This window comes from Chiloscyllium plagiosum, chromosome 2 (assembly GCF_004010195.1).
Source record: "Chiloscyllium plagiosum isolate BGI_BamShark_2017 chromosome 2, ASM401019v2, whole genome shotgun sequence".
Lineage (NCBI taxonomy): Eukaryota > Metazoa > Chordata > Chondrichthyes > Orectolobiformes > Hemiscylliidae > Chiloscyllium > Chiloscyllium plagiosum.
In genome coordinates, this window is record NC_057711.1 from 12,910,835 (window position 1) to 12,923,599 (window position 12,765).

The 12,765-nt window shown below is 42.1% G+C and overlaps 1 protein-coding gene across 5 annotated transcripts in view; it reads right to left on the bottom strand.

Moving 5' to 3' along the window:
* LOC122557009 overlaps positions 1–12,765 on the bottom strand; it is a 29,405-nt gene that overhangs the window by 11,256 nt on the left and 5,384 nt on the right. For 4 of the 5 annotated variants that reach the window (XM_043704232.1, XM_043704230.1, XM_043704239.1 and 1 more), the window contains exon 3: positions 5,096–5,455. The exons of the other annotated variant lie outside the window; for it this stretch is intronic. In XM_043704232.1, coding sequence (XP_043560167.1) covers positions 5,096–5,455 — 360 coding nt within the window. The remainder of the gene's footprint in view (positions 1–5,095; positions 5,456–12,765) is intronic. 5 annotated transcript variants of the gene reach the window in all.

Consider the following 12,765-nt stretch of genomic DNA (forward strand, 5'->3'; position numbering starts at 1 on the left):
GTATGGAGTCAGCTATTATGAGGGGGCATAGCTTTAAATTAAGGGGTGGTAGGTATAGGACAGATGTTAGGGGTAGGTTCTTTACTCAGCGAGTCGTGAGTTCATTGAATGCCCTGCCAGTAGCAGTGGTGGACTCTCCCTCTTTATGGGCATTTAAATGGGCATTGGATAGGCATATGGAGGATAGTGGACTAGTGTAGGTTAGGTGGGCTTGGATCGGCGCAACATCGAGGGCCAAAGGGCCTGTACTGCGCTGTATATTTTTTTCTATGTTCTATGGTGTGTTCCTTGGCAACATCACGCTACAGAAAAACATGCCATGGGAAACTGCTGTAGCAATTGTGCAATAGAAGCTTGCGCTATGGGAAACCTGCTACACATGTTCAGCAAAAAGTTCATATTTTGCAACCAACATCCACAATTCATCAATCATGATACAGCCAATTCACTGACAAAACACGCGTTATAGAAGAATGACCTGATAGAAGAACTACCTGCATATCAATAACTTGGAGATGGGAACAAAATATAATATTTCTAAATTTGCAATGATATAAAGCTGGGAATGTGATTTGTTTCTAATATTCTTGGGTTTTTTTGGTTTTCCTTCTGTGAAAACAAAATCTTTGTTTAAACCTGACATTGTCTCCATTCCTACTGTTAATCTCCCCATATCCTGTAATGGATCAATGCTCATCTTTAGCTCTTCATTTCTTTTTTACATATGTAGAAAAGCTTCTACTGCTGTCCTATATGTCATAGAATCCCTACAGTGTGAAAGCAGGCCATTTGGCCCAACAGGTCGACACCAAAGAGTAACCCACTCAGACCCATTTCTCTACCCTTTTACATTACATTTCCCCTGATTACTGTAAATAACCTACACATCCCTGAACATGGTTGGCAATTTAATACGGCCAATTCACTTTACCCGCACATCTTTGGAGCACCTGAAGGAAATCTACACTTACATGGAGAGAATGTGCAACCTCCACACAGACAGCTGCCCAAGGCTGGAATTAAACCCAGATCCCTGGCGCTGTGAGGCAGCAGTGATAACCACTGAGCCACTGTGCCACTCTAATTTTCACTCTCAGAGTCAGGTCCAAAATAGACTGGTCACTGGTTGGTTTCAAAATGAGTTATGTGACGGTGCTGTCACTTTAAAAAGGTTATTTTGTCCTTGATGTTTTTGATGGTAGGTTGTAAAAGCAGAGATTCCGAAGAATGTAGGGAGTAACAGTTTAACAATGGAAGGGAGTGGCCAGCTCTCCCAGTTCAGGTTCTTTTGAGTTTGTTTTTAGCTGTCGCAGTCACAAGGTGCTTCGAGTACTAGAAGAGTTGCAAGCTTCAGGAAACAATTCCTGACTGACTTTCTCTGAAATCTCTCTCTGGATATTGTTCCTTCCTGCCCGTAAGAATCTGTGTTTGAATTTATCTTTTTGCCAAGGAATGTATTTATAGGGTGTTACTATATTGGGACAGTTAATTCGTTAAGTTGCTATATGGGTTTGTTTTAAGTTTTCCAATAGTTTAAGTTATTCTAAATTCCCTTTTCTATCGTTCGTGTTTCAACTGTTGTGTTTAAATAAATTTTGTTTTGCTTAAAGCTGAGTGGTTTGACACCTGGAGGGACACCCACTTCACATCTGCCTTTAAAATAAGAAAAAAAATTAGGGTCTAGGCTACTTTCTTAAAATATTTTAAGGGGGTCTGACGTGGTCAGTAACAGACTGGGGGCTCTTATCAGGATGATTCTATCATTCCAATTTGGGTTTAGAGTTGTTGGACTCAAAGGTAGGGAGTGGTAGGTGTTAGTCTTTTGCTTCAGGTGTTGAATTTGGTTGGTTTAAACAGTGCTTTGTATAGTTATTACTCTTTCAATCACTAAGAGTATTTGGGGTGGAAGAAGAGACTTTCAGGATTTTACTAAAAGTGATCAAAGCAAAGCTGTTGGAATTGGCAGACAAGTTGTTGATCCAAACAAAGTTGGTCGATAGAGCTGCGGAGGTGTTTGCATCATTACCAGAGGAGGTATCCAAGGAGTATGAGAAGATGGAGAAAGCCATCTAAAATGTATATGAGCCAGTGCTAGAAGCCTACAGACAATGTATCAGGAATCATTGAGTTTGAAAGGATCAAACAAAGTAATTTTGAGAGATAGATAAGGGCATTAAAAATAGATCAAACTTATGACGCTTTTAAGATTCTTTTGGAAAAGTTCAAAAATTCACTTTGGGAGGCAGTGAGAACTCGTGGAAGAACAGAGAGTTAAAATGGCAAGATTAACAGCTGAAATGGCTGATGATTATTAGATAGTTCATAAATCAAAGTTTGGCTTTTGACATCAATTCCAATTTGTGAGAGATAGAAATTGAGGTAAAGAAAAATTTTCAGATGGTAAGGGAAACGTAGCTCTCAGTGAAGATAATAAAGATAGCTTACCACAGAGTGAAAAGGAAACCCATGAAGGGAAAGAAGAAGTTAAAAAGCTCAGATGTTCTCACTGCAATAAAGTAGGTCACATGAAGTCACAGTGTTGGTGATTTTAAAAAAGCACTGGGAAGACGGATATTGGAAAACAGGATAATCCAATTAATTTTGTAAAAGTGGTAAAGGAAAGCACAGTGGAGGTGAAAAAGCTGTCTCAGAATGTACAACATAGAGTCATAGAGATGTACAGCATGGAAGCAGACCCTTCAGTCCAACCTGTCCCGATTGGTTGAGAAGGAAGTGTCAGATCTTCTTAAACCACATACTTGCGAAGGTAAGGTTTACTCACATATTCCAGAAGTAGCAGTAAATGAGTTACCGTCTTAACAGATATGGGATCATGTCAAACTTTGATGTTGAGAGATGAGGAGATATGTAATTCAGAAGGACTATTGCCAGACTATTGCTAGTACGTGGAAGTCATGGTGAGATGAGAAGTGCCCCATTATGTAGAGAGAGGTTGGATTGTCCAGTGCAAAATGGCAAAATGGTGGTAGAGCACTGAAGGAACTCTTGGTTCCAGTAATATCATTTGTCTTTGGTAACAACATAGTTGGACCACAGATAGGAAGGCTGCCTACTGTGGTTGAAAAAGCAGTGGAAAATCAAGCAACTGAGATATTACACGAAGCATATCCTGAGACTTTTTCCTGACTGTTTGGTAACAAGGTCACAAAGCCACTGGTTGAAACAGGAGGTGAAATCAAAGAATACACAAGGAAGCAGAAGGAGAACTGTCAGACACCAAGTTCATCATCAACTACCTGATGAAGGAGCAGTGCTCCGAACGCGAGTGCTTCCAAATGAACCTGTTGGACTAGAACCTAGTGTTGTGTGATTTTTAACTTTGTCCACCAAATAAATCGTATCATCCACCGACATTTCCGCCACCTCCAAACGGACCCCACCACCAGGGATTTATTTCCCTCCCCACCCCTTTCCGCCTTCCGCAAAGACCATTCCCTCTGTGACTACCTGGTCAGGTTCACGCCCCCCAACAATCCACTCTCCCCTCCTGGCACCTTCCCATCACCGCAGGAATTGCAAAACCTACACCCACACCACCTCTCTCTCCTCCATCCAAGGTCCCAAAGGAGCCTTCTACATCTCTCCTCCATCCAAGGTCCCAAAGGAGCCTTCTACATCCATCAAAGCTTCACCTGCACTTCAACACATGTTTATTGTATCCGTTGCTCCCGATGCGGTCTCCTCTACATTGGGGAAACTGGATGCCTTCTCGCAGAGTGCTTTAGGGAACATCTCCGGGACACCCGCACCAATCAACCCCACCACTCCGTGGCCAAATATTTCAACTCCCCTCCCACTCTGCCAAGGACATGTAAGTCCTGGGCCTCCTCCATCGCCACTCCCTCAGCACCTGACACCTAGAGGAAGAACGCTTCATCTTCCACCTCAGGACCCTTCAACCCCAGGACATCAATGTGGACTTCACTAGTTTCCTCATTTCCTCTCCCCCCACCTTACCCCAGTTCCAACCTTCCAGCTCAGCACTGTCCTCATGACCTGTCCCACCTGTCAATCTTCCTTCCCACTTATCCACTCTACTCTCCTCTCCGACCTATCACCTTTACCCCCACCTCCATCCACGTATTGCACTCTTGGCTACCTTCTCCCCAGCCCCACCCCCTCCCATTTATCTCTCCACCCCCAAGGCTCCCAGCCTCATTCCTGATGAAGGCCTCTGGCCCAAAACATCGATTCTCCTGATCCTCGGATGCTGCCTGACCTGCTGTGCTTTTCCAGCAGCACATTCTCGACTCTGATCTGCAGCATCTGCAGACCTCACTTTCTCCTATGTCCACCCCAGTCCAACACTGGCACCTCCAAGTCATGTCAGAGACCATGTTTGATCAAATGGTTGAGACAAAACAAGAACAGGTGGAGGACCAAGTGGATATTTTTAGTTCAGAGAAATAAACTGAGTTTTTTTATCAAGAAGGATACACAGAAGAATCTGAGGGTATTCCCAAATGTTACCATGTTGAAAATGATGTCTTGATGAGGAAATGGCGAACATCACATGTTCAGGTGAGAAATGAGCAGACGTTCATCAAATTGTATTACCAGTGGGTTATAGAAAGGAGATATTGCAGGTAGCACATGAATTACCAGTAAAGGGTCTTTTGGGGATAAGAAAAACTCAAGCCAAAATATCAAACATTTTTACTGGCCTGGACTGGCCTGGACCATTGCATCGCATTTAGGACATCCGTTTCACAAATGTCTTAAAATTAAGAAAAAGTTAGGATCTAGGCTAACTTAAAATATTTTGAAGGGGTCTGGCCTGTCCATAACAGTTGTCTGAGGAAACTGTCTTAAATATGCTCTATACAAATCTGAGGGGAGAGGCAAAACCTCAGTTTAATAACTTTACAGAAAGATGGTGACTTCAACCGTGCAGTATTCCCTCAGTGCTGCACTGCAGTGTCACACGATATCTAGAGTGGAAATTGAACCATGTCCTTATAACTTAGAAGTTGGACTCATATCAATAGTACCAATGGCTGATAAATTCTTTGCATGATACCTCATCATCACTGTCACTTTCTGTAGAATAAAGAATGTGAGAATGGGTTCTTACCAGGTATGACCTGCAGCTGTACCTCTTTCTGGATCAGGTACTGATAAAACTGAAAATTGAGTTTTGACAGGTATTCCACCTGACACAGATAAGTGTGATTGTCCCTCACATTCAGCTGGTTTATCCTGATCGAGGCGTTTCCCTCCCATGGGTTCCCGATGAGGTCGTACCGATTTCCACCGTGTACAGTTGTCCAAGTTCCCTGTGATTGGGCTGTAAATGTAACGATGTGTTGGTAGGGCTCCTTCCTCATCCAGGTAACAGTGGTCAGGGTGTGGGAGTCTCTGGCCATGAAAATACAGGGTAAAGTAACCAAATCTCCCTCTGTCCCTCTCACTACTGGGACATTTCCCCGAGCAGCTGAGGAAAGGACAAACATCAGAATGGATTAGTGCCTTGGTGAAATTTATTTAATTTAATTTATACCAGTTCAAAGCTCTCCTTGTGGTCTAGTTGGTAAAGACATTAGCCAGTGTAGTGCAGAGCTACTAAAGATCACAAGGAATGTAGGGTCAGGGAGTCAGGTAGCAATACAGATTTTGAAAAAGGCTACAAATAGGGAATATGAGAGATATCGAAGTTTCTCAGACTAGCAGAAATGAGAAGTGGTTCAACATGCATTAACACATTTCCAAAAGCCTACTTGCTTTGGTTTCCCAGCATCTTCCACCAGAAATCCTGAGTGGATGATCCAATGAGGTCTTCTCCAGTGGTCCCCAGCATCATAGATGCTGGTCTTCAGCCAACTCAGTTCTATGTGACATCAAGAAATAGCTGATACTGAATACTGCAGAGGCTATGGGCCCTGATAACATTCTGGCAATAGAACTGAAGACCTGTGCTCTAGGACTTACCGCACCCTAACGAAGGTCTTCCAACATTTTCAACACTGGCATCTAGCCAACAATGTTGAAAATTAGCCAGGTGTATCCTGTACACAAAAAGCGAGACAAATTCAACCTGGCCAATCACTGTCCCATCAATCTACCCTCAATCCAGGACATCTCTAAGAGAGTTCCTCAGGATAGTGTCCTAGGCCTCCATCATAAGGTCAAAAGTAGGGATGTTTGCTGACAATTGCACAATGTCCAACACCTTTCAGAGTTCCTCACAAGTCTGACACAAACATAATATTCTGGCTTGGCATGAAGAGTGGCAGGTAACATTCACGCCACACAAGTGCTAAGCAATAGCCACCTTCAATAATTAACAATCTAGCTACAATTCCTTGACATTCGATGACATATCCATCTCTGAATCCTCCATTATCAACATCCTGGTGGTCCATTGTCCAGAAAATTAACAGACTAGGCATACTAATACAGTGGTTACAAGAACAGGTAAGGAAATTTGAGGTGAGTAACACACCTCCTGACTCCCCAAAGCCATTCACCAGCTACAAGGCATAATTCAGGAATGTGCTAGTATACTCCCCTCTTGCCTGATGGCTGCAGCTCCAGTAACATTCAAGAAGCTGACACCATCCAGGACAAAGCAGCCCAAGGATTGGTATCCCATCTGTAACATAAAAATCACTCACTCAAATATTAACACATACTAGCAGCAGTAAGTGCTATATATCGCACTGCAACAATTCACCAAGGTTCATTGAAAAGCAGACACAGCCCTTACTATCCAGAAGCACAAGTTCTGCAATTGCATGGGAACCATCTGCAAGTTCCTCTCCAAGCCACTCACCATCCTGCCTTGGGAATGTATCACCGTTCCTTCAGAGTCACTGGGTCAAAATCCTGAAACTCCCTCCCCAACAGCATTATGGGTCTAACTACAGCACATAGACTACGAGAAGGCAGCTCACCACCACCTTATCAAGGGCAATTAGTGATGGGCAATAAATACTGTTCCACCCACTGACAAACTGAAAGGGGAAAAAAAGTCAGTTAAAAGAAAGTTTGAAATAATCATCAGTGGGATAGTATTTGGAGCAATGTAACTTATGAGAACAAGGTAAGAATCCAATATATTATGGCTGCATGCACTCAGAAATGTTAGCAGAACAGACAAGGAACAAATAGAGAAAAAAGGGTTAAATTAAATTGTTATTTTTGAAAGTTACAAAGAATTACATGGGACAGTGAAATGGTAAGATTCCTGGTGAACAATGCTATGTCTAGAATGTATGGCTCCATCCCTGTGAGAGAAAGGCAGATGTGCCACATGAAGCCATTGTACTGTGGCAAAAAATAGATCAGATGTTCCAGTCCATAAAGATTAGGTGTGCCATTAAAACAAGATTAGAGACTTAGTAAGTGGCCATCTGTTTATCTCCCCTCCTTTCTGTGCATGTGTCCTGGCATTAATTTACTATTCAAACGTCATAGAAGGGATTTGACCATGATTAGATGAATGGAATCACATGTATTATAGATGATAGGAGCATCAAATCATATAACGCCTATGTTAAAGGTAGTATAATAACCAATGCTTTGTAATGCCTCTAGTAGATCCATTTTTTAGATTGGAAGTGTGATTGTCCTTTGCATATACATGTATAAACTCCAGTAAATTCTCCAAGTGTCTCTGTCTGATATTGTGGGCCAGTTTAAATTAAAGAAACTTCTTGTTTACATTCTCTAATCTGTAACTGAATAAAAAATGAGGGTAAGGAGAAAGTGAGGACTACAGATGCTAGAGATCAGAGTAGAGAGTGTGTTGCAATGAGGGTGGTTGATTGAATAATAAAAAAAAGGATTGAGATTATGCTGTTTACAGATTATTACAGGATAAATAGGAAGCCCAACCATGGTTCTACAAGAGGAGTAAAGTTGAGAAAAGATGTACGGGTAATGAGATGTTCAAGATTGCTATAATCTACTGTGGAGGAAATCTTCCATTTAGGGATATGGGACCACAGATTGGAAGTGGAAAATGGCATCATCAGAGCAATGGAGTTGGAGGGGGATGGGAACCTATGCAACCAGTCACAGGAAGAGGAATCAAGGACAATAACCAAAGACAGAAAGGGGAAGAAAAGTGATAGGCAAAGGAATCAAAGAACAGAATCAAACAAGGCAACAGTAAAAAATATTGGGAATGTGACAAGAAATGCTAAAAAAGACAGGCTTTGTGCCTGAAAGCACGGATCATTCTAAGTAAAGTGGATGAATTAATCCCACAAATAAATGTAAGTGGGTATGATATAGCTGGGGTTATGGAGAAATGGCCGCAGGGTAACCAGGGATGAGAACTGAACATTCAGTACTTAGGAAGGACAGACAAAAAGAAAAAGGTGATGGAGTTGCATTACTAGTCGAAGACGATATAAACACAATATTGAGGAAAGATATTCTACCCAGACAATGTGTGGGTAGAATTGAAGGATGTCAAGGTGCAAAAAATAATAGTGAGGGTGGTATATAGACCACCAAACTCTAGTGATGATGTTGGGAATGACATTAAACAGAAATCAGTGATATATGCAGTCCCACCTATAGGACAGACCAAGCAGAGGTAGCAGCACATTCATATACAGGGAAGGAGTTGCCCTGAAAATCCTCAACATTGACTCCAGACCCCATGAAATGTCAAAGCATCAGGTCAAACATAGGCAGCGAAACCTCCTGCTGATTACCATTCCTCAGCTGATGAGTCAGTAATCCTTCATATTGAACAACACTTCGAGGAAACAGAGGGCAACAAGGACACAAAAATGTACCCTGGGTGGGGGACTTCAATGTCCACCATCAAGAGTGGCTCGACAGCAGTACTACTGATTGAGCTGGTCAGGTCCTACAAGACATAACTGTTAGACTGGGTCTGCAGCAAGTGAGAGAACGAGCAAGATGGAAATATGTACTTGACCTCATCCTTATCAATCTGCTAGCTGCAGATGCATCTCTCCATGACAGTATTGGTTAGAGTGACCACCGTACAGTGCTTGTGGAGATGAAGTCCCAACTTGACACTTCGATCATGTTGTGTGGCATAACCACTGTGGTAAATGGGACAGAAAACTGTCCCAACAATTCAAGAACGAGGCATCCATGAGTCATTGTGGGCCATCAACAGCAGCAGAATTGTACTCTAGCACAATTGGCAACTTTACAGCCTGGCAAACTCCCCCACTCAAACATTACTGGTTCAGTGGAGAGAATACAGGAGAGCATGTCAGGTGCAATACCAGAGATACCTAAAAATAAGGTGTCAGCCTGGTGAAGCCACCAAATAGGATTATTTTGGGGCCAAACTGCATAAACAGCTAAATTATCCCACAACCAACAGTTTAGATCTAAGCTCTGCTATCCTGCCACATCCAGCCATGGTGGACAATTGAGCAATTCACTGAAGGAGGAGGTTCCAAAATTATCCCCATCCTCCGTGATCAAAGAGTCCAACTCATCAGTGCAGAGATAAGGCTGAAGCATTCGCAGCAATCTTCAGCCAAAAGTGCCAAGTGAAAGATCTATCGTCCTTCAGTGGTCCCCAGCATCACAAATACCAGTATTCAGGAAATTCAATTCACTCCACATGATATCAAGAAACAGTTGAAGGCATTGCATAGTGTAAAGGTGATGATCACTGACAACATTCCATCAACTGTACTGAAGGCTTCTGCTCAAGAATGGATCAGTATCTTCATGAAAATTTTAAATTATTCCAGTTCAGAATTCTCCCTATGGTCTAGTTGGTAAAGGTGTTGACATCAGGACTATGTTTGACTGATTTTGCCATCAAGGAGCCCTAGCAAAACTGGAACGAAATGGCATCAAGGAGCGAACTCTCTATAGGTTGGAGTCATGTCTGGCACATAGAAAGATGTTTGTGGTTGTTCAAGGTCAGTCTAGGACATCTCTGTAGGAGTTCCTCAGGGTAGTGTGCTATGCCCAACCATCTTTAGCTGCTTATCAACTATCTTCTCTCCTTCAGAAAATCTGAAGTGGGGATGTTCATCGATGGTTACACAATGTTCAGTACCATTCATGACTCTGCAGATATCAAAGGAATCAATGTACAAATGCAACAAAATCTTAATAATATCCAGGCTTGGGCTGACAAGTGACAAGTAACATTCACGCCACACAAATGACAGGCAATGACCAATAACTCTCAATCTAACGAGCACCCCTTATCATCACTGAATCCTCCACTACCAACATCCTTGGGAATCACCATTGACTAGAAACTCAACTGGACTCACCACACAAACACAGTGGCTCCAAGAGAATGTGTATAGTTCTGTCCACCACACTATCAGAAGGATGTAGATGATTTGGAGAGGGTACAGAAAAGGTTTACCAGGATATTGCCTGGAATGGGGCATGTTAGCTGTGAAGAGAGGTTGGCTAGACTGGGTTTGTTTTCACTGGAATGCAGGAGATTAAGGGGCGACCTGACAGACGTTTAAGAGATCATGAATGCATGGATAGAGTGGAATGTATGAGGCTTTTTCCCCAGGATGGAGGATTAATTACTAGGGAACACAGGTTCAATTTATTGTCCAAGCCTGTATTAACACATTTTGCCTTTCCATAGTAAAACTGTCTTCACTTACCGGATCCGGATCCATCTATTCCCTTCATATTCATGTATTCATCAGGTGCTTCTTAAATGCTAATATCTTGTCTACTTCCACCTTCTCCTCTGGCAGTGTGGTACAGGCACTCACCGTCCTTTGTACGAAAAACATACCTCACACATTTTGAAATTTCGCTCACAGGTTCAAGGTGCATGGCGGTAGGGGGGAAGGGGGGGGGTGAGCAAAATTTCAAAATGTGTGAGGTATGTTTTTCATACAAAGGACGGTGATTGCCTGTAACATGATGCCAGAGGGGAAGGTGGAAGTAGACAAGAAAGTAGCATTCAAGAAGCACCTGATGAATACATGAATAGGAAGGGAATAGTTGGATTCGGATCCTGTAAGTGAAGACAGTTTTACTATGGAAAGGCAAAATGTGTTAATACAGGCTTGGACAATAAATTAACAAATAATAGTTACATGTAAAAGAATAAAGCAATAATTATGGGTGACTTAAATCTTCATGTTGATTGGGTTAACAAAATTGGAAAGCATAGCTACAACAACAAATTCATAGAGTGCATTAGAGACAGTTTCCTAGAGCAACGTATCACAGAGCCAACCAGGCAGCAGGCTATCTTTGATCTGATAATTGTAGAATATCTACAGCGCAGATAGAGGCCATTAGGCCTATTGAGTCCATGCCAACCCTCTGAAGACCATCCCACCCAGACCCGGCCCCTACGCTATCCTTGTAAACCTACATAACTAATCCATCTGGCCTACACATCCCTGGATACTACTGGGCAATTTATCATGGCCAATCCATCCAACCTGCACACCTATGGAATGTGGGAAGAAACTAGAGCACTCAGCCAAAACCCCCACAGATACAGTGAGAAAGGTCAATCGCCCATGGCTGGAGTCAAACCCGGGTCCTTGGTGCTGAGGCAGCAGTGGTAACTACTGAGCCACCATGCCAACCCATGGGCATATGTAATGAGGCACACTTAATAAATAACCTCTGTTTAAAGATCCCTGAGGAAGTAATGACCATAATGTGACAGAATTTAATATTCAGTTTGAAAGTGAGAAACTTAGGTCAGAAACAAATGTGTTTAATTTAAAGGAAATTACAATGAAATGAAGATTGAGTTAGGTAAAGTGAAGTGGGCAGATAAATTAGCAGGAAAGACAATAAGCAAACAGAGGCAGTCATTTAAGGAGCTAATTCATGACTCTCAGCAAAAATACATCCCAACAAAGAGGAAAGATTCTAAGAGAGGGATGTTATGGACAGTATTAAGTTGAAAGAAGCAGAATGTAAGGAAGCTAAAGTCAGTGATAGCCCCAAAGTCTGGGATAATTTCAGAATCCAGTAAAGGAGGATTAAAAAGATAATAAAGACAGAAAATAAACTCAAGGCAAACTAGCGAATAATCGAAAAAAAAAGAGTTTCTTTAAATGTATGCAAAGGAAGAGAGAGAGGTCAAAGTGAATGTAGGTCCCTTAGAAAATGAATCTGGGAGGATGGTTTTGAGAACAAGGAAATGGCAGAGGAATCAAACCGATATTTTGCACCAGTCTTTCTGGTGGCAGACACGTTGAATGGCCCGTCAATACTAAAGAATATGGGGGAGGAATTAAGTACTATCATCATCACTAAAGTAACAGTATCAGATAAACTAATAGGATTAAAGACAGATATTGTCCCCTGGCCATGATGGCTTGCATCTGAGGATCCTAAAAAAGGTAGCTACAGCGATATTGGATGCATTGTTGTAATTTTCCAAAAATTATTGACTGCTGGAGAAGTACCAGAGGATTGGAAAACTGCTAACATGGCATCCCAATTTAAAATAGGAGAGAGGCAAAAGGCAGGTTACTGTAGGCCAATTAGCTTAATATCCATTGTTGGAAAAGTATCAGAGAGAAAAAGAGATAGAGAGAGAGAGAGAGAGAGTAGCTTTATTTGTTTTTTCTATCATATACAGCTTGTACAATAAAGAAACGAGACAGCATTCCTCCAGGACCAAGGTGCTATATGAACACACAGACTACATGAGAATACAGTCATACACAGGGCAGCATAAAGTGCATAGAAAAGTGCAAAACATGCAATACAGCTCAATAATTAGTGGGCGGCACGGTGGCACAGTGGTTAGCACTGCTGCCTCACAGCGCCAGAGACCCG